Source organism: Carassius carassius, unplaced genomic scaffold, assembly GCF_963082965.1.
Source record: "Carassius carassius unplaced genomic scaffold, fCarCar2.1 SCAFFOLD_56, whole genome shotgun sequence".
NCBI classification, from domain to species: domain Eukaryota; kingdom Metazoa; phylum Chordata; class Actinopteri; order Cypriniformes; family Cyprinidae; genus Carassius; species Carassius carassius.
The window spans coordinates 2,217,539-2,240,526 of NW_026775126.1; the positions used below are offsets into that span (position 1 = coordinate 2,217,539).

Sequence of the window (22,988 nt, forward strand, 5' to 3'; positions counted from 1 at the left end):
CTTGATAACACCATTTTGAGCAATTTTAGACCAATATCTAATCTTCCTTTTATAGGTAAAATTATAGAAAAGGTCGTTTTCAACAATTACAATTTTCAATCTGGTTTTCGACCGCATCACAGCCCAGAGATAGCACTCATTAAGATAATAAATGATATTCGCTTAAATTGTGACTCTGGCAAAATATCGGTGCTGGTATTGCTAGATCTCAGTGCTGCGTTTGACACTGTCGATCATAACATACTACTAGAGAGACTGGAAAACTGGGTCGGGCTTTCTGGGATGGTACTCAAATGGTTCAGGTCATACTTAGAAGGGAGAGGTTATTATGTGAGTCTAGGAGAGCATAAGTCTGAGTGGACGTCCATGACATGCGGAGTCCCACAAGGGTCAATTCTTGCACCGCTCTTGTTTAGCCTGTATATGCTTCCACTAAGTCAAATAATGAGAAAGAACCACATTGCCTATCACAGCTATGCTGATGATACCCAGATTTACCTAGCCTTATCTCCACATGACTACAGCCCGTACATACATTTTTTCAGGGGTTTTCATCATGAAGATGATCATGGCAGGACGCATGCGGACAGGTGCTGCTGTCGCCGTATACGCAAACAATGCTACCAACCACGCAAAACACTATTTTTCGTATAAAACTGGCTCACGCCATCTCATACAATCAAGGCAAAGTGCTACGATCACAAAAAGTCTGTTTGTAGCAAGTTTAGTCGTTGTGCTACTCCTACTGTCTGTGCGATGTTGTTGTGCCGGTTCAGCTGGGCTTGGAAAGTCTCAGCACGGCATCAGTCCAAACGCATCGAGCCAACATACTATTTACGAAGCTCTGCTAAACAAAGGCCAAGCTACCCTGCCAAATCATACAGGTTCCCGAAGGAAAATAAAATCAAGACGGCCCTACCAGGATATTCTTTTGCTGTTGACTATCCTTCTCTTGGCTGGAGATGTTGAGCCTAACCCTGGTCCGCACGGAGCCGGTATTGGTGACGCCGTCCTCTCCATGGACGCGCACGGCTGTCGCCTGGGACCTGCCCTGGATTACCGGTGGGACAACGGCCGCAGTCGGAGTCTGAACGTGGGAGGAAGCCGAGGATCACGCGGGTGATCGTGGATGGCACAGGTGGACGGCATGCTGCGGTCTTCCCTGGATGCGCTGAATCCATGTGTGGCCTCTGGTTTGGATTCCACCTTACACTGAGCGACACGTGAGGAACACTTCACAACTTTGACGCATGCCAGTGGTAAGCTTTCATCATTCATGTCTCCGATGCTGGGGATCTCTACACCGGTAATGCGGCCTATTCGTGATAAACGAAAACTTACTGATCTCAATCCAGCTATCAGGAAACATCGTAAGTTTAAATTTTTTAAAACTTTAAACCAGGCAAAAATTCTATGGGACCCACGCTCCAAACCAAGGGGATTATTAGGCGGACATATTAATGTCCGTAGTATGGTCTCAAAGAGCGATCAAATGGAACATCTACTAAATAATTCCAACCTGGATTTTCTTGGTGTCTCGGAAACGTGGTTAAGTAAATATTCCCCAGAGGCTGCTGTTAATGTATCTGGATACAATGTTTTCAGAAAGGACAGAGACAAAGGGCGAGGGGGAGGCGTGTTAATCTATGTGAAAGACACAATCAAATGTAATCTGATTGAATGGTCGCCTGGATTAGATATTGAATGCCTTGGACTGAACGTTTGGCTATCCCCTGAAATGTCATTTATTTTAATTTGTCTTTATCGTCCTCCTTCATCTACCATTGCTTTTTATGATAATTTACACAAACTGTTAAAACAATGTCAAGAAAGAAAGGAGTTAATTTTAATGGGTGATTTTAATATAAACTGGGAAAATAAAATTGATCGGAAAAAACTTAAAGATATAACAGACAAATTTGATCTCACCCAGTTAGTTCTTGGTCCCACCCGCATCACTCACTCCTCTCAGACGCAAATTGACTTAATGTTTACAAACAGACCGGAAAGGATAACAAAATCATACAATTTATTAACAGGCTTATCTGACCATAATATAACACTATTAGGAAGGAAACTCACCAAAAAACGTTTTAAGAAAACAATCATAGTGAAACAACATCAATTGAGTATTCCTAAAAATGATATGGACAAATTCAAATCTGCCTTAAATGATATCGACTGGACTGATCTTCTGGTTATTGAAGATTGTGACGAGTGGGGCGGGGCCGAGGGACATGGGAGCGAGGCCGGGGGAGTGATTGGAGATGAACTACACCTGTTCGTCCCACCGGTCTCGAGGCCCATGGAGGAGATGGAAGGATATAAAACTGGAGCGACAACAGTGAAGGACGAGAGAGGACCAGGCCTGGGCTTTTAGTTGTGTTTTGGTTTTTATTTTATGCGCACCAGTCGTCCGTGAGGGGCTGGTGCGCTGTTTTGTGTTTATTTTGTTATTAAAATGTTTTTGATTGTCCGCCGGTTCCCGCCTCCTTCTTCCGGATGAATATGAAGGTTGATATCGTTACAGTGGTGCCGAAGCCCGGGAGAAGGAGGGACGCGCTGCTGAAGATCCCTCGCCGCTGTGGTGAATCCGCGGTGCCATCGAGCTGGCGAGGAGTGTGCCGCCATGGACGCTCGAGGCGGTGGACTGGAGCGAGTTGCCGGGGACGGGCGAGCTCGCTACCGGCCGCCCACGATGTGGAGAGACGGCTGCCGTCCGTGAGGGAGCGGAGGAGTCGGCGCCGTTCGCCAGGTGGCCGGAGCCTGCTGCCTCCGCCGGAACGGGGAGGAGCAGGGAACGGGGGACTCCTGCCGGCTGCCCAAAACCGGAGGAGCCGTCGCCGTCCACCGGGCGGCGGAGGAGTGTCGTGCCGTCCGCCGAGGGCCGTCCAGTGCCACCGCCAGGCACCGCGGAGGAGATCGCCCAGCTGGTGGAGGGCCGAGCAGCGGTGCGTCTGGGAACCGGAATTTTTTTTTTTTTTTTTCCTCTCTCCCCTCTCTCGTCTCTGTCGCTCCTCCTTCCATCTCCTTTTCTCTCGCCTCGCCTGTCCTACCCCCAGGTTCCCGCAGGTCCCCGGGAGCGGCCCCCCCGGAGGGAGGGGGGGGGGGGGAGTAGAGCGCAGTCTCGGGAGTACCCCCCGGCCTGCGAGGGGCGATGGGGGTATGTGACGAGTGGGGCGGGGCCGAGGGACATGGGAGCGAGGCCGGGGGAGTGATTGGAGATGAACTACACCTGTTCGTCCCACCGGTCTCGAGGCCCATGGAGGAGATGGAAGGATATAAAACTGGAGCGACGACAGTGAAGGACGAGAGAGGACCAGGCCTGGGCTTTTAGTTGTGTTTTGGTTTTTATTTTATGCGCACCAGTCGTCCGTGAGGGGCTGGTGCGCTGTTTTGTGTTTATTTTGTTATTAAAATGTTTTTGATTGTTCGCCGGTTCCCGCCTCCTTCTTCCGGATGAATATGAAGGTTGTTTATCGTTACAAAGATATAGAGAACAGTTGCAATATGTTTTCAAGCACTATTAATACTATAATATCCTTATATAACAGAAGAATGTCACACAGACCAAGACAGAAAAATTCTCAACCTTGGCTCAATGAGGCTCTCTGGAAACAGATGAGGGACAGAGACTCCTCACTAAAGATTGCACTTAAGTCAGGACTCAGAAGTGACTGGTATAGCTATACATCCCTCAGAAATAGAGTAGTAAGGAACATAAGGAAAGCCAAAGCAGATTTCTATATAAAAGTAATTGATGATGCAAAGGGAGATGGGAAATTAATCTGGAACAATCTTAATAAATTAATTGGTAAAGATACTCAGCACTGCGCACCGGCACTTGAACTGAAATTAAATGGAATCATAACCAGAGAAGAAGATATTATAGCAAGCACTTTTAACAAATTTTTTATCCAATCAGTTGAGGAACTGGCACAGAAGTGCATTACTAGTAATATAGTGAGCATTCCTATTGATAATGACAAACCAGTTTTTAGAATTGAGGAAATTAGTGAACTTGAGGTAGAGAATATGATAAATTCACTAAGGAACTCAAAAGCTAAAGATGCTTTTGGTCTTGATTCTGTATTTTTTTAAAACTCATAAACAGTCTTTAATTATACCTCTTACACATTTCATCAATTTATCAATTAAACAAGGTATTTTCCCAAGTTCCTGGAAAACAGCCGTGGTAACCCCCATTTTCAAGGCCGGTGATAAAACACTAGTAGAGAACTATAGGCCCATCAGTATACTACCTGTAATATCCAAGGTAGTAGAGAAATGGGTGGCGAAACAGCTGACTGCTCATCTTAGTAAAGGCCATACACCACTGCACCCAATGCAGTTTGGCTTTCGAAGTAATCACTCCACGGAAACAGCCAACTGCTTTTTTATCGAGAACATCAAAATGAATCTAGATAAAGGAGGCGTGGTGGGTGCAATATTTTTAGATTTCAAAAAAGCATTTGACACCGTCGATCATGACGTTCTTTTGTCAAAATTATCCTACTTTAATTTCTGTGGGAATGCAATTAAATGGATGAAATCATATTTAACTGACAGAAAACAAAGCACACGCATTAACAACACTCAATCCACATATCTAAACTCTAGAATAGGTGTCCCTCAAGGATCTATACTGGGCCCCCTTTTGTTCAGTCTCTATATAAATTACCTGCCCACTGTTTGTCCATCTGTACATTTACAAATGTATGCAGATGACACAGTCCTCTACGTGCATGCTAAAAATAAACAACAAGCTGCACACCAACTGACTGAGGCCATGAGCAAGGTATCCATATGGCTAACTAATTCATGCTTACATCTGAACATAAGTAAAACAGTATGTATGTATTTTACAAAACAAACTACTGTGACTTATGACCCTGAGGTAATTGTTAACCAAGATAAGGTTAGAGTGGTATCTGACTTTAAATATCTGGGAATCATCCTAGACTCACAACTCTCCTTTAAAAAGCATACAAAAAAGGTTGCCAATATTGTTAAATTTAATCTTGCAAATTTTAAGCATATAAGATCATATCTACCATTGAAGGCTGCAAAGCTTTTCTTGCATGCGATGATCTTATCACATTTTTCTTATTGTTTAACAAGCTGGTCGCAAGCCAATAAAACAACATTGCAACCATTGGAGTCACTCTATAAACAGGCATTAAAGACATTGGACTGTAAGGCTAATAGCTATCATCATTGTCACATAATCAAAAAACACAATATGTTTAGCTTTGAAAACTTCAGACACTTTGCTGACGCATGTCTTGTCTTTAAGGTACTCCGTGGGCTTGCTCCACCACCACTGTGCCAGTTTATAAAACAGAAGGATAGGGTCAATAGAGTAACCAGAGCAACCACCAGAGGGGACTGCATAGTTCAATATAGAAAAAGTAGGATTGGAAATACAGCCTTTTCTGTCAGAGCTACAATTTTTTGGAATAGCCTACCCAATGAGTTAAGGGAGTGTAATAGTCTCTCCTCTTTTAAAAACCAGCTTAAATCTTGGATTAGGGATAATTATAATTGTAACCATACACCAAATGTTTAAGTTTATGAACATGTATGTATGTGTATGTGTATATATATATATGTATGTGTATGTATATATATATGTATATATATATATATATATGTGTGTGTATATGTGTATGTATGTATGTATATTTTTTTATTATTTGTTCATATACTGTATCTACTTTATACTGTAATTAAGTTGAGGGTTGATGATGTGAACAACATATTGTCTGTTTGAGAGTATGCCCATATTGTTTTAAAATTTCTGCTGTATTTATTACATTGCTACTGTATTTTAGTGTATCTTTATTGACTTTTGTATTTTAGGGTGCCTGTTAAGATCTGGCTAGGGACAACAGATGGAAACTAGCACTTGTAGCTAAATCTGGCTTGTTTACAGCAAGTAACTTGTCTGTTGATCAATGAGCATTGTCCCTATCAAATTAAAAAAAAAAAAAAAAAAAAAAAAAAAAAAAAAAAATTTACTCCCTCTACCAATGCATTGATGAAATTAATAGTTGGATGTGCCAGAACTTTCTTCAGTTAAACAAGGAAAAAACTGAAGTCATTGCATTTGGAAACAAAGATGAAGTGTTCAAGGTGAATGCATACCTTGACTCCAGGGGTCAAACAACTAATAATCAAGTCGGGAATCTTGGTGTGATTCTGGAGACAGACCTTAGTTTCAATAGTCATGTCAAAGCAGTAACTAAATCAGCATACTATCATTTAAAAAACATTGCAAGAATTAGATCTTTTGTTTCCAGCCAAGACTTGGAGAAACTCGTTCATGCCTTCATCACCAGCAGGGTGGACTATTGTAATGGACTCCTAACCCGGCCTTCCCAAAAAGACCATTAGACAGCTGCAGCTCATCCAGAACACTGCTGCCAGGATTCTGACTAGAACCAGAAAATCTGAGCATATCACACCAGTCCTCAGGTCCTTACACTGGCTTCCAGTTACATTTAGGATTGATTTTAAAGTACTTTTACTCATATATAAGTCACCAAATGACCTAGGACCGAAATATATTTCTGATATGCTCACTGAAAATAAGCCTAACAGACCACTCAGTTCATTAGGATCGAGTCAGTTAGAAATACCAAGGGTTCACACAAAACAAGGGGAGTCCTCCTTTAGTTACTATGCTGCCCGCAGCTGGAATCAGCTTCCAGAAGAGATCAGATGTGCTAAAACACTAGTCACATTTAAATCTAGACTTAAAACTCATCTGTTTAGCTGTGCATTTATTGAATGAGCACTGTGCAATGTCCGAACTGATTGAAATATATATTTTCACTGTTTTTTTTTATTTCTTTTTATGTAAAATCATTTTCTAACTGTTTTAAACTAATTTTAAATAAGTACAGTTTTAATAATTTTTTAAGTTTTAAAATTGCTTGTTTTATTCTTGTTATTGTTTTTCTTCATTATTATTTTACTTTCTTTTATGTAAAGCACTTTGAATTACCATTGTGTATGAAATGTGCTATATAAATAAACTTGCCTTGCCTTGCCTTGCCTATTTTGATTTCCGATTTCCATCTATAAACACAATCGGATAACGAGACTGTTTTCCGTTTTCCGTCTTTTAATATCAAAAGAAAAAAGGAAAAATGGATTGTTTTCCGTTTTTTGTTTTCCTATTTACTAATGGAAACTGGGAAACGAGCCGTTTTTCGTTTTTGTTTTTTTCCTTTTAAAACGAAAATCTGTTGGCCAACAAGTACACGGACCTGTGTGCCATGTGCAGTCTGATGTTAGTAAAGCACCACACACACACACACACACACACACACACCTGATTCTGAATGGACCTACAGGGATGCTACATTATTAGTAGTTTAACACTTCAAATTACACACAGTTCTGCTTTTATCATGGTTTTAGGATCTAGTTTTGGTACGGTTCTCTGTGTGCTGTGTTCAGTGAAAACAGGACATCTGTGAAACAATAATATCATAAGAACAAATAAACTACAAGCTACAAGATGATTTCTTGCTCGTCTTGTGTTTGATCAACATTAAAACCCCAGACAGCAGGAATATTAGGCTGCTGTCATAATCATAATCACGATTCAACACTGATACTGATTCACATGCGCTGTCTTTCTCCACTGTGTCACTGAAGACATAAGCTGCTATGTTTGCTAGGATGCCTGCCACGATCAGTGTCTGTGGTTCACTGTGCAATGCTCTCTTTTGTGATTGGCCATCATCTCTGCAGACTGCAGCCAATAGAAAAGCTTCTCTATCAGTGTGTGCTGCTCCTCACAGAACAGACCGTGAAATCAGACTCAAGTTTCTGTTCATAGATTAACCACTGCACATCTCCAAGAAAACACAGCACTGTTTCCTTGATGAATTAATCTGTTTCTGAGTCAATGATTCAATGACTCATTCATAAAGAGAGTCATTCCTAATGAATCAGCTGTTTGAACTAATCGATTGAATGAATGATTCAGTGAGAAACACAGTGACTTGTTTCATTTTTTAAGTATAAACTGAGTTATTTAAATATTTTAATATATTCAAAACGTTATATTTAAAACGTTCATCTCATAACATTGTTATAATGAATTTAAATGCGTTCCTCATTAAACAGTGTGTAAATATGCCTTAATATCACGTGTGTGATGAACTGTTGAGGATGATTTTATTTGTCTGGGTCTTATTCTTCCTGATTGTACCAAACTATTTCTATTAAGTTATTTTACTAAACTATTAAGTTTATAAAAAGACATTTTCTGACACAAAAGATGACATAATAAAAGCCCTGGCACTTTATCTCTCAAGCATCCTTCAGGATGGACAAAATCTTTTCATTTATATATATATATATATATATATATATATATATATAGTTTCCTTAATCTGAGCAGTACAAGTGCTTGGTATTTCTCATAACCCTTACGAAAATTAACCATGGTTTTACTACAAATAAAACCAAAAAACCATGGTTCCTATAGTTAAACCATGGTAACCACATATGAACCATGGTTTTGCTATATTAACCATGGTTTAACCATGGTATGTGTAGTAAATCTGTGGTTATACAAATGGTAGTCAACACGCCAAAAAAACCATGGTTTACTACAGTTTTACTATAATAAAACCATGGTTATTTTTCGTAAGGGAAGTTTGTCACCAGAATGGACAGAAGATAAAAAAAGGATAAAAATCTATAATTTGATTTTTATACCACCATATGTCAGAAGATGTCACCAGTTTTGTAGGTTTTGGCTGTCTTGAGTTTTCTGGAATGATTATTATTATTACTGTTGTGTGTGTTAGTGCAGAGCAGTGGTGTACAATCAGGGAACAGCATCTGCAAACATCATCACAAAGACACCAGACAATGATGGATGATCGTTTAGAGCACATTAACTCTTTACTCTACTGACTGCTAGACCTGCTCACTCTCCTTCCACTAACACACATTACAACACACTCTTGACATTTGTCTGAGATATATATACAGAGGAATATTGGTAATTAAACAGCTGCTAAGCCCCATGGACTTCCATAGTAGGAAGTAGTAAAAATAAATTAATTAATTATAAAAATACTATGGGGCTCAATGGGGTTCAGAAACTGTTAGTTGGTCGAACTCTCTCTTTAAGTAGATCATAAAGATATAGTACAAACCTGCATTTTGTTTCAGCTTGAGATCCATCTCCTCTCACCTTCTGCACACTTGAGTTCTAGCTGAAAATAAATGACACTGATTGTAGAAATAAACAAGTAGCATTTACTAAAGCAAATGTTTTTGTGTGGTTTAACGCAGGAAATGCACGAGATGTTTTATCCTAAATGAGAATGATAACCGTGATCATAATGAATAGTAAGAGAAGTTAATAAACATGAGTAGGAGAGACGAAGGTCAAACAAATGTCTGAAAGCATGGAAGCTGATAAAAGATTGCTGGAGAACATCGTTACTGCTTTAACAACAGCAGAAAATCAATGAGAAACAGTAAGAATGCATCCAAAACACTGAGACTAGTGTTTAAATGTGTTGAATAGCTCTGATGGTGACGGGTTCAGACCTGTGTGGACACAGATTACACTGAAGGAACACATGTTATATAATAATACATTGAGTCTGCATGTTCTTACCGGACTGCCACCGATCTCTGTGTCTCATCCGCTGGATAAAGCGGTTCATTTCCAGCTGTTCTGCTGCATGACACGCTTTTATTCTGCAGTTCTTCAGCAGCTCTCTTACTGCTCCTCCGTTCATCTCTCTCTCTCTCTCTGTCTCCAGAGATCACTGCTCTGTTTCTTTCAATCTCATCTTGTATTTATTTCTTCTCTTTTTGTTTTCTCTCCTCATCCTTTCTCTGTCTCATCTGATTAATAGCAGCTCCAAGAGCATCTCCAGAAGCAGCAGCAGCAGCAGCAGCATCTCCAACAACACCTCCAACAACAGCAGCAACACCAACAGCAGCTCAAGCAACAGCTCCAGCAGCAACAACAGGTGCAGCAAGAATAACGAGAGGAGCAGCAACAACATATTTAGCATGCTTGGTAAAAAAATGTTTAAATCCACCTCTTGTTTGTTTCTCTTCTATCCTGTCTTGTCTTTGTCTCTCCTCTTGTTGTTTTCGCTGCTCTTCATCTCTTTGTCTCTTAGCTTCCATCTCTGCTCTGACTCTCTGCTCTATCTCTTTTCTCACTCTCTCAATCTCTTCTTGTCTTTGTTTCTCTTCTTGTTGTTTTCTCTGCTCTTCTTCTTCTGGTCTGAATCTCTGAGCATCATCGTTGTAACAGCTTTAACTCTGTTACCTTAGTGGTTATATTTTTCCACACCATTAGGGGGCGCTAATCATCTTCATAGATGAGTATTTAGCCAGGTACTATACCTGAAGAAGTAGGCAAGCAGGTGGATAGAGGAAGCAATGGCTTCCTTGAGCTATTCCATTTGACTATTTAAGGTCCTATGATTGAGGAATGTGTTTCCTTTGTGGTCAATCAGTAAGTAGTGGTTTTTTCTCAATATTACCAAAAACAGAGTGTACATTTATTTAATGTATAGCTATGATATGGAGTGTGTTGAGCGTTGGTCTATTCATGCTAATTGTGAATGTGTTGTCTATTTAGATGGACCTTTTTATTCCTGTGCTTTCTTACATGGGTGAAAGTACTTGCTTCAGCTAACGTTCTGCTTTATGGTTGGATGCTTGAATTATGATGCCTGGACGTTTAACGTGAGCACTAGAGGGTTTGGATTGCACTTGTGGAAGACAGGAGGACACTTTTCCTAGTTGCAACATTGGGACTATCTACTTAAACGTGTGGACTTTTGCAAGGACATTTCATCCGTTATCAAGCTTTGTCGGCTTCACCATCAGCTAAGTTTTGTAATTCATTTTTCCAGTCAAGATTCCCAAACGCTTAATTTTCTTGTTTGATGTCTGATGTAACTGATGTTTTCCTGTTTTCTACCTTGTTTATTATTTTGTTTTGTTTTTGTATAATACAAACGTTTGAGATTCTGGGTTGGTGAATACATTATAAGCAAAGTATTTCTGAGTAAACCAGAGCAAACTAGTCTTTCTTTTACCTAAGTTAATATCAAGTCTTGCCATCTCTACTCTGATATATAACTTATGTCCAAAAAGGGGTAAGGGTTATATAAATGGTGCCCGAACAGGGACCGGGAAGGCTTTAAGGTACTTGTTTGCTACTGATTGGTTTCAATTAAATCATGTCTAGTTCAAAGGCTTTCGAAGGGGATGTTCCTGTACCCGACCCAGACTTTTCAGCATCATCGTTTGGAGCACATCGAGAGCCATTAAAGGAGCTGATCAATACTTTTAGCGATTTATATATTTCAGATGAGGAATATGGAGCTGATGTGGAAGATCCTGAAGTTTTTCAACTACCACCCCCTCCACCCCCAGAGGTCTATGAAGATCCTGAGACTACAGAACCAGAGTCTAAATCAACCATAATTAAGGAGCTTAGAAATCGCATTGATGCTTTGGAAAGAAGTGTCAGTAACCTTCAACAGCAGGTGAGAGAGCAAATGTCCGTACAGGATTGTGAGGAACGGTTTAGATCTACTGAGGAAAAAGTGTCATATCATCTTGATCGTGAGTGTGGAAGGGTGAAAAAATATCTAGAGATGCTTGTGCAAGATCTGGGTAAATCTATGGTGGATTGTCTAAAAAAGGCGAGACAAGCAGATAGATCGTAAACTACAGATGTACCACCCAACAAGTTCAACCCCTCATCAATGTCAGGTAGACCTGTTATACACAAGTCTGCCAAAGACATCCATTCTCATACCTACTGTACTGCTGATATTATGTCAGGAAGCCAGTTTAATCCACCTGTCAAGCTTGAATTCCCTAAATTCAGCAATCACCCAGAGGAAGACCCACTTGCTTTCATTGAACGCTGTGAGGAGTATTTTGCTGTCCGCCCATTAACAGATGAAGAAACGATAGCTTCCCTTACTGCTGTTTTGAGTCATACAGCCAAAGATTGGTGGACTGCGGAGAAGAAAAGAGTCCATGATTGGCAGCAGTTTAAAGAGTCTTTTCTTCAAGCCTTCTTAAATGAAGATTATGAGGTAGTGGCCATGAGAAAGCTCATGGAAAGGAGGCACGGTGTGAATGAAAGTTTTAGAGACTACGCTTTCCATTACCGTGCCTTGTGTTTAAGGTGGAAAAAGGGAATGGCTGAAAAGGAGATGATTCAGGCCATATTGAGGAACTGCAACCCTCGGCTTGCCAGTCTTTTAAGAGGGAACCTGCAGTCAGTCCACGAACTGGTTCGGATTGGAATGCAAGTTGAAAGAGACATTGGTGAGTCAAAGAAGTACTGGAACATGATGAACGCTGATGAGCAGCGGAAGAAGAATGTCGTGGGTCAGGAGTCACAAAAAAGAAACACTCCATCCTATACTAGAGTGGTGCAAAACATTAAAGAGGATTGGCAACCTAATCCCAGAAATCTCACCATCCCGCTTAACATTCAAGGTAAACGGATAGCTGCACTTGTTGATACTGGAAGTACTTTATCTTTAATGCAAATGTCCCTTTGGAAGCAGTTTTGTCAGGAGGAAGTTTTGTTATCAAGCGGAGGGCAAACTTTTCTTCTGGCCAATGGCCATCATCAAGCTGCCGTCGGGAAAGTACTCTGGATAACAAAATTGCATGATGTTCCAGTAGAGGTTGAATTCTACATAATGAACGATTCTGACTTGGCAGTACCTGCTGGGTCTGATGTTGGGTTGGCCCACAGTTTGTACTCATGACATCGGTCATACAACATTGGTTAAGCATCGAATCCTTACCACTGATGAGGTGCCTGTAAGGAAAAGAGCTTATCGAGTGTCAAAGGAGAAGCAAGCTTTCATTGATGAACAGGTAAAAGAGATGTTAGATAAACATATCGTACGTCCATCTACCTCGTCTTGGGCTTCACCGGTAGTTGTGGTACCAAAGAAAGACGGTGGGACACGTTTTTGTGTGGACTATCGGGGTCTTAATGCCAAGACACCTTTGGATGCGTACCCAATGCCTCAGATTCAAGACATTCTGGAGTCTATGCATGGGGCCTCCGTGTTCAGTACCCTTGATCTGAAAAGTGGGTATTGGCAACTAGACATGGATCATGACAGCATTCATAAAACAGCCTTTGTGACTTCATCAGGGTTCTATGAGTTCCAACGTTTACCTTTCGGCCTCAAAAATGCGGCAGCATCTTTCCAAAGATTAATGGAGCATGTGCTTAGAGATCTGAAGGGGAAATGCTGTATGATATACATTGACGATGTGGTGATCTACTCCAAAGACGAACAAGAGCACTTCAAGCACATCCAGCAGGTATTCCATTGCCTATCCAAAGCTGGTCTCACCCTCAATATGAAAAAATGCAATTTTATTCAGAAATCTATTAAGTTTCTTGGTCACCTAGTTTCAGGAGACGGAATAAGAACTGATCCGGACAAAGTTTCAGCTATTCGATCATTTCCCACGCCTCAATCCCTGAAAGAAGTACAAAGATTCTTAGGATTAGCCGGTTGGTATCATAGATTCATTCCCAACTTCTCAGAAAAAGCAGCACCCCTTCATGCATTAAAACAAAAAAATACAACCTGGATTTGGTCAGAGCAGTGTCAGCAATCGTTGGATCTACTCAAGATGGATTTAACCCAAGCCCCCATTCTGGCAGCACCTGATCTCGAGAAACCTTTTAGAGTCCAGACGGATGCGAGTGAAGTAGGTTTAGGAGCTGTACTTACCCAGGAGGTAGAGGGAACTGAGCGTGTCATTGCCTATGCCTCACGGTTATTGAGGGGGGCAGACAAAGACTATTCAGTGTCAGAAAAAGAGTGCTTGGCAGTTGTGTGGGCTGTTGAAAAGTGGCGACCCTATTTAGAGGGAAGCCTATTTGAAATTGTAACTGATCATGCAGCTTTGACGTGGGCCTTTAACCATCCCAAGCCATCATCACGTCTGATCAGGTGGACCATTCGGCTCCAAGGGTTCCACTTTGTTGTTAAGTACAGGAAGGGTCAGTGTAATATAGTACCAGATGTACTTTCCAGAATCTCAAACGTCGACAGCTCACCAAATCTCGTTGCCCTTAATCAAGTACCTCCATCTGCCAGCATGCCAGTCGATCTAACTCAGATTGCTGTTGCCCAAAATAATGATCAAGACATACAAGACATAGTTTCTGCCATTCGTGACCAGTCCCAATCTCCTGATACTTCTAGAGTACATCATATAATTGTAAATGGATTTCTTTTCAGAAGTATTCCTGATGGACAAAACAGGCAGAAGCTTCAACTCATCATTCCACCAATACATCGTCGGGCTTTTATCCAGTATGCACATGATAATCCGCTTAGTGGTCATCTTGGTAAGCTCAAAAATCTTCTCCGGCTTTTGGAAACAGTTTACTGGCCAACTATAAGGAAAGATGTGTGGAATTACTGCAAAGAATGCCAGGTATGTCAACGATACAAACCAACGACTTCTAAACTCTCTGGTCGGTTGCAATCTACACCTGTAGTTGAACCTGGTTTCATGCTAGGTGTGGACCTAATGGGTCCTTTTCCTAAAAGCAGCAAGCAAAATGAGTACCTTATGGTCATTGTAGATTGCTGTTCTAAGTGGGTGGAGATGTTCCCACTTAGATCAGCGAAAACTCAGCAGATTGCAAGGATTTTGGTGGAAGAGATTTTTACTCGATGGGGCACACCAGCATACCTAGTGTCTGATCGGGGCACACAGTTTACTTCTCAACTTCTCAGTTTTGTGTGTAAACAGTGGGGCGTTGTTCAAAAACTAACAACTGCTTACCATCCCCAGACTAACCTTACTGAGCAGGTTAACAGAAATCTGAAGACAATGATTGCCTCATATGTTGGTGACCATCACAAATTATGGGACAGATGGATTCCTGAATTCAGGTTTGCCCTCAATACTGCCTTTCATGAAAGCACTGGATTCACTCCTGCGGAAATAGCACTAGGAAGAAGACTTAAAGGCCCAATGGAGCGTGCGTTCCAGAGACTGCCAGATCCTAGTCACCCTGCCTATTCCACACTTGACAAACAAAGTGAACTTCTTAACATTGTCAAGTGTAACGTGGAGCGAGCTCAGGCAAAACAGAAGAAATACTATGACCAGTGTCACAAGCCAACTCATTTCCAGGAAGGAGATATGGTCTGGGTACGGGCTCATCCCCTATCTAGAGCTGAGGAAGGTGTAATGGCTAAATTATCTGCCAAGTGGAAAGGTCCGGCAAGGGTTAAGAAAACGTTGGGACCTGTAAACTATGCAGTTGTTTTTATCTCAGATCCTGATAAATGTGACACCTATCATGTACTGAATCTTAAAATTTGCCATGGTTATGACAAATTTTCCTCTGAGCGGAGGGGTATGTAACAGCTTTGACTCTGGTTATATTTTTCCACACCATTAGGGGGCGCTAATCATCTTCATAGATGAGTATTTAGCCAGGTACTATACCTGAAGAAGTAGGCAAGCAGGTGGATAGAGGAAGCAATGGCTTCCTTGAGCTATTCCATTTGACTTTTTAAGGTCTTATGATTGAGGAATGTGTTTCCTTTGTGGTCAATCAGTAAGTAGTGGTTTTTTCTCAATATTACCAAAAACAGAGTGTACATTTATTTAATGTATAGCTATGATATGGAGTGTGTTGAGCGTTGGTCTATTCATGCTAATTGTGAATGTGTCGTCTATTTAGATGGACCTTTTTATTCCTGTGCTTTCTTACATGGGTGAAAGTACTTGCTTCAGCTAACGTTCTGCTTTATGGTTGGATGCTTGAATTATGATGCCTGGACGTTTAACGTGAGCACTAGAGGGTTTGGATTGCACTTGTGGAAGACAGGAGGACACTTTTCCTAGTTGCAACATTGTGACTATCTACTTAAACGTGTGGACTTTTGCAAGGACATTTCATCCGTTATCAAGCTTTGTCGGCTTCACCATCAGCTAAGTTTTGTAATTCATTTTTCCAGTCAAGATTCCCAAACGCTTAATTTTCTTGTTTGATGTCTGATGTAACTGATGTTTTCCTGTTTTCTACCTTGTTTATTATTTTGTTTTGTTTTTGTATAATACAAACGTTTGAGATTCTGGGTTGGTGAATACATTATAAGCAAAGTATTTCTGAGTAAACCAGAGCAAACTAGTCTTTCTTTTACCTAAGTTAATATCAAGCCTTGCCATCTCTACTCTGATATATAACTTAAGTCCAAAAAGGGGTAAGGGTTATATCGTACATCTGATTACTGTAGTGTCCTCCTCCATTCTGCTCTATCATTGAGTCAATCTTCTGCAGGAGATCATTCACCTGCTCTCTGTTGTTCAGATCTTTATTGTTGAAGACGTGATATCTGCCTCCACACTGCTGAACTAGATCTCTTAATCTCCTGTTCTCCACAATGAGTTTCTCTATGGGCTCATCTTCCAGCAGATCTCCATGAGTGAAGAGAATGAAGGAGTATTTTAACACTCCCTGACCAAACATCATCTCAATCATCTGAGGAATCTGCTGCTCCTGTTCAGTGAATCGGTCTATTACTCTCAACACAATGAGAAAAGCGTGAGGTCCAGGACTGGATAAATACACACTTCTGGCTATCTCCATCATTAACTCTTCAGGTCTCATCTGTGTGTCAAAGAATGGAGGAGTATCAACTAAAGACACAGATCTGCCTGAAACAGTGGCATGTTCCTCTGAACATACACACTTTACTGAACTCATACTCATCACAGAGTTAAACTCTCTCTGTCCCAGGATTGTGTTTCCAGCTGCACTCTTCCCAACTCCACTTTTACCCAGAAGAACAAGCCGTCGGGATGAGAGACAGTCAGCAGGAGCGTCTGGTTCAGTGCCTTTAGGTGTTTTCCTCATTAGCGGATTCTGCTTCAATGTCTCTAGGACTTCTTCTTCATAACAAAGAAAAAAAATTGCTACATAGTAAATACATTTTGATTAGAAAGTGTCAGAAATAATTAATATTTGTATAATACTCACCCAAACGGTTCATGTGTGTCTTAAATATTTTTATAAGAAACTCTTGAACTTGTCCAGCTCGTTCCTTTGTCTTGTTGTTGAACACGTGGTATCTCTGATCATGTTTCTGAACGAGGTTCTTTAGCTCTTCAGTTTCATTGATGAATTCTTCTATTGTCATGTTGTCCTCCTCCAGTTCGTCTCCTCTGGTGAAGAGAATCCAGGTTTTCTTCAGACGCTCTTCTCCCAGCAGTTTCTCGATCTTCTCCACAGTTTCTCTCTCTTCTTCAGTGAATCTATCAGCTTTGATGACCAGCAGAAACACACAGGGATCTGATTCACATCTCTGAAGAACCTCTTCATATTTCTTCTGAATCTCATGATCACTCAGCTCTGTGTCAAATAATCCTGGTGTGTCATAAACAGTGACTGGAAAGATACCGACTGATCCAGATTCAACAGCAACATCTCGAGTGACAGATCTGGACCTTTTCGTTGAGACGAAAGCTTGTCGTCCCAGGATTGTGTTTCCTGATGCACTCTTCCCAGCTCCTGTTTTCCCCAGAAGGACCATGTTTAAACCTTTAGTTTGTTCCATTTTAAAGATGTCAAGCACTGTAGGACAAAAATGCACATGTGTAATTCATATCTCATAAAATAAGGTTATAAAACTCTCCATTCATAACTGAATACTCATGATAAATGTATGAATTCACTCATCCTATGAAGTCCTGCAGAAGCTAGAGTCTCTCCCAGCATCTCTAGCCAGGTTCATGTACTTTCCATTCATTTTTCTTTTCAATTTAACATTGAATGTAGGAAAAAAGTGCGACCTAATTTCCCAATGGTGTGACCAGTCATTCAACAGCTGAACAGTTCTGCGTTCAAATACATGCAATAGGCTTAGGCTTGTCGCAAAGCACTGGCAAAAGTAATTACCATAAATATGACAGGGGGAAATAGTAAGAAGATATTTGAATTATTCACTAATAAACTAGTGTTTTCTGAGTCTGTGTCACAAGATGAAGTTGATCACGATTCATCATCTCATCATTAGACGCGCCTTTAGAGACAAATATTTACAGATTATGATCATAATAAAAGAGTTTTGTTTTCAATTTATAAATTTTATTAAGTTGTCACTTAAATCTTTCTATAGATATATTTATCATGTCATTTAATATGTCTGTAAATAATTTTTTCACTGAGTGTTGGTTCATTTTTGTACTTCTATTAAAGACGACATGGCAGAAAGCACAACTTTTTTTGATATTGTGAGTGCACACAAATAAAAGTAGACCCTTTGCTGTTATGAATGATGTATTACTCTTACTTTTATGAGCAAAAATGACGATGTATCTACTGAAAAAAAACAAGTGATCACGCTTGCATCTCCATGTCCTGAAGAGTCTCTGCACAAACTATTTGAAACTAACTATTTATAGCTTACATTTATCTGGGACTAACATTTAAACTGTTATATGCTTGAACTGTTTTATATCTATAGATTTTATTTTAGGCAAGTCGTGATGATTTGAGAAGGCTAAATTGATCAAACATAGGCTCACTGTCTGCCACTGGCAGCTTTTTTTCTTTAACTAAACATTATAATATTTAACAAACAAAAAATGCTCCAAACATTTTTCTAAATTAACTTGATAAAAAAAAAAAAAAAAAAATTTAATCACTTTGCTATTACCTACCAAACTGAACTATTTTACTAGCTGATCTGTTCAGTTGTTCAGATCAGACACTAGAGCATCCTTCATTCAGACACAGTGAAGATTAGAGTTACAAATGATCTGCTCTTATCATCTGATCGTGGGTGTATCTCTCTATTAGTTTTATTGGATCTTAGTGCTGCGTTTGACACAATTGACCACAACATTCTTTTGCATAGACTTAAACACTTTGTTGGCATCAGTGGAAGTGCATTAGCATGGTTTAAATCGTACTTATATGACCGCCATCAGTTCGTAGCAGTGAATGAAGATGTATCCTATCGATCACAAGTGCAGTATGGAGTACCTCAAGGCTCAGTACTAGGGCCGCTACTCTTCACGCTTTATATGTTACCCTTGGGAGATATCATCAGGAAACATGGTGTTAGCTTTCACTGTTATGCTGATGATACTCAGCTCTATATTTCTTCGCAGCCCGGTGAAACACACCAATTTGAAAAACTAATGGATTGCATAGTCGATATAAAAAACTGGATGACGAGTAATTTCTTACTGCTAAATTCTGAAAAAACAGAGGTGTTAATTATAGAACCTAAAAACTCGTAATAACCTGTAAATAAAACTGCTTGTAATAACCTAGAACACTGTCTAAGACTTGATGGTTGCTCTGTCAATTCTTCGTCATCAGTTAGGAACCTAGGTGTGCTATTTGATCGCAATCTTTCCTTAGAAAGCCACGTTTCTAGCATTTGTAAAACTGCATTTTTCCATCTCAAAAATATATCTAAATTACGGCCTATGCTCTCAATGTCAAATGCAGAAATGTTAATCCATGCATTTATGACCTCAAGGTAAGATTATTGTAATGCTTTATTGGGTGGTTGTTCTGCACGCTTAGTAAACAAACTACAGCTAGTTCAAAATGCAGCAACAAGAGTTCTTACTAGAACCAGGAAGTATGACCATATTAGCCCGGTCCTGTCAACACTGCACTGGCTCCCTATCAAGCATCGCATAGATTTTAAAATATTGCTTATTACTTATAAAGCCCTGAATGGTTTAGCACCTCAGTATTTGAATGAGCTCCTTTTACATTATAATCCTCTACGTCCGCTACGTTCTCAAAACTCAGGCAATTTGATAATACCTAGAATATCAAAATCAACTGCAGGCGGCAGATCCTTTTCCTATTTGGCGCCTAAACTCTGGAATAACCTACCTAACATTGTTCAGGAGGCAGACACACTCTTGCAGTTTAAATCTAGATTAAAGACCCATCTCTTTAACCTGGCATACACATAACATACTAATATGCTTTTATTATCCAAATCCGTTAAAGGATTTTTAGGCTGCATTAATTAGGTAAACCGGAACCGGAAACACTTCCCATAACACCCTATGTACTTGCTACATCATTAGAAGAATGGCATTTACGCTAATATTTGTCTGTTTCTCTCTTGTTCCGAGGTCAACGTGGCCACCAGATCCAGTCTGTGTCCAGATCAGAGGGCCACTGCAGTCACCCGGATCCAGTACGTATCCAGACCAGATGCTGGATCAGCACCTAGAAAGGACCTCTACATCCCTGAAAGACAGTGGAGACCAGGACAACTAGAGCCCCAGATACAGATCCCCTGTAAAGACCTTGTCTCAGAGGAGCACCAGGACAAGACCACAGGAAACAGATGATTCTTCTGCACAATCTGACTTTGCTGCAGCCTGGAATTGAACTACTGGTTTCGTCTGGTCAGAGGAGAACTGGCCCCCAACTGAGCCTGGTTTCTCCCAAGGTTTTTTTCTCCATTCTGTCACCGATGGAGTTTCGGTTCCTTGCCGCTGTCGCCTCTGGCTTGCTTAGTTGGGGACACTTCATCTACAGCGATATCGTTGACTTGATTGCAAATAAATGCACAGACATTATTTAATTGAACAGAGATGACATAACTGAATCCAATGATGAACTGCCTTTAACTATCATTTTTGCATTATTGACACTGTGTTCCTAATGAATGTTGTTCAGTTGCTTTGACGCAATGTATTTTGTTTAAAGCGCTATATAAATAAAGGTGACATTGACATTGACATTGTCTGGAAGATTCTGGTGCTCGAGAGAGCCCAGCTGGTTTAGCCAAGGCCAAAGATCAAGAAGACCCAACTACAGGAGTTGGCCATTGAAACACTTAATTTAGATTTTCTTTTTATTTCAATCATCTTGAGATGTTTTAAGTTTAATTTCAGCTCAGTGAAGCACTTTAAGCACTAACACTTTTTCAGGTACCTTTCTTGTAGAATTGTGCTTCAAATAAAGAACTTTATGTTGACCAGACAGTTAGTTAATCATTTACAAGTCAATATTGTCTATATTTATGTTTTTTTTTTTTTTATTACATTCAGTGAATATAGATTTAATTAGGGCTGTAGCTATCGAATATTTTAGTAATCGAGTATTCTACCAAAAATTCCATTGATTAATCGAGTAATCGGATAAAATGTGTTTTTGCTTAATTAAAGTGTAGTATTAATTATGCAAGAGAAAATAAGACTCCTGGGTCTCTTAAAATTAACAACTAAGTTTCCTTTTTTAGATTTTTATTTTTTAAATGCATAGAATGCAATGCATACATCAAAAATAAACATTTGATTATTACCCATTGTTTCCCTCTCTGTACTTGTACTGTGAACAATGACAATAAAGCTGACAGATGAATTAAGTGCATTTAAATAAAGCATTTTCTGAGATGCACATTAAACATTAAACACATAAAACATTAATTTAATTAATCTTTTAATTATTGAAAATTAACAACTTTTTGGTTAACTATTAAAAATAAAACATGGAAGAAATTTTGTGTCATTAAACCTTAAAAAAAAAATTTTTAGTAGTAGGCTATGTACATTCTGCTGAACAATAGTCTTTACAGTACCTTTACAATAGTCTGACGTATCTTTACAGTTCTGTGTATGTGATGTGACGCTAGTTTTACTCAAATCAAACGGTCAAATGCTCATGAAGTGACTGTCAGAGCAGTTCTGGAGATGTTGTTCATGTGTTCACGTCTTATTTAGTGAGACAGCAGACCCTGAAATACTGATTAAATAGACTGTTCCGGCTTAATATTTACAGATATTAGTCCATATCATGATTTGATGTAAGTGCAATGACCTATTTTTGTTGAATTCATTCATAATTTGGCAAATCCCGTGCCATTCCGCGTTAAACTGTAAATTCTGTTTTTATGACTGGATTCCGCGATTCCCTCCGTGTTTTCTGCATCGCGGAAATCATAGGGCCCTAGTTGTGGTGTGCCAGCAATGGACACACACCACGACGTTCTCTTCACGTTTGCCCGCGCCCTCAAATCAAAACACTGCTGACTCCTTGCAGTATGAGATTTCAGACGCAGCGCTCGTGTCTCCTTCCGCTTTGATCACTCAGCTCTGTGTCAAATAATCCTGGTGTGTCATAAACAGTGACTGGAAAGATACCGACTGATCCAGATTCAACAGCAACATCTCGAGTGACAGATCTGGACCTTTTCGTTGAGACGAAAGCTTGTCGTCCCAGGATTGTGTTTCCTGATGCACTCTTCCCAGCTCCTGTTTTCCCCAGAAGGACCATGTTTAAACCTTTAGTTTGTTCCATTTTAAAGATGTCAAGCACTGTAGGACAAAAATGCACATGTGTAATTCATATCTCATAAAATAAGGTTATAAAACTCTCCATTCATAACTGAATACTCATGATAAATGTATGAATTCACTCATCCTATGAAGTCCTGCAGAAGCTAGAGTCTCTCCCAGCATCTCTAGCCAGGTTCATGTACTTTCCATTCATTTTTCTTTTCAATTTAACATTGAATGTAGGAAAAAAGTGCGACCTAATTTCCCAATGGTGTGACCAGTCATTCAACAGCTGAACAGTTCTGCGTTCAAATACATGCAATAGGCTTAGGCTTGTCGCAAAGCACTGGCAAAAGTAATTACCATAAATATGACAGGGGGAAATAGTAAGAAGATATTTGAATTATTCACTAATAAACTAGTGTTTTCTGAGTCTGTGTCACAAGATGAAGTTGATCACGATTCATCATCTCATCATTAGACGCGCCTTTAGAGACAAATATTTACAGATTATGATCATAATAAAAGAGTTTTGTTTTCAATTTATAAATTTTATTAAGTTGTCACTTAAATCTTTCTATAGATATATTTATCATGTCATTTAATATGTCTGTAAATAATTTTTTCACTGAGTGTTG

The 22,988-nt window shown here is 39.8% G+C and overlaps 2 protein-coding genes across 2 annotated transcripts in view; one reads left to right on the plus strand and one right to left on the minus strand.

Moving 5' to 3' along the window:
• Positions 1 to 22,988, plus strand: part of LOC132136868 (CD48 antigen-like) — a 452,450-nt gene that overhangs the window by 406,194 nt on the left and 23,268 nt on the right. The gene's annotated exons all lie outside the window — the stretch shown is intronic.
• On the minus strand, positions 16,277 to 17,700 carry LOC132136863 (GTPase IMAP family member 8-like). The gene is made up of 2 exons (XM_059547404.1): positions 17,069 to 17,700; positions 16,277 to 16,980 (listed from the first exon to the last, which is right to left on the minus strand). Exons 1-2 carry the CDS (start codon positions 17,643 to 17,645, stop codon positions 16,277 to 16,279), a joined length of 1,281 nt encoding a protein of 426 aa, XP_059403387.1. The 5' UTR covers positions 17,646 to 17,700.

Bases quoted from the DNA above. Each gene is read 5' to 3' on its own strand.
- LOC132136863 (XM_059547404.1), bottom strand. From the start codon at position 17,645: ATGGAACAAACTAAAGGTTTAAACATGGTCCTTCTGGGGAAAACAGGA. The intron at 16,981-17,068 runs GTGAGTATTATA...TTTGTTATGAAG, and splicing joins GACACACATGAACCGTTTGG to AAGAAGTCCTAGAGACATTG.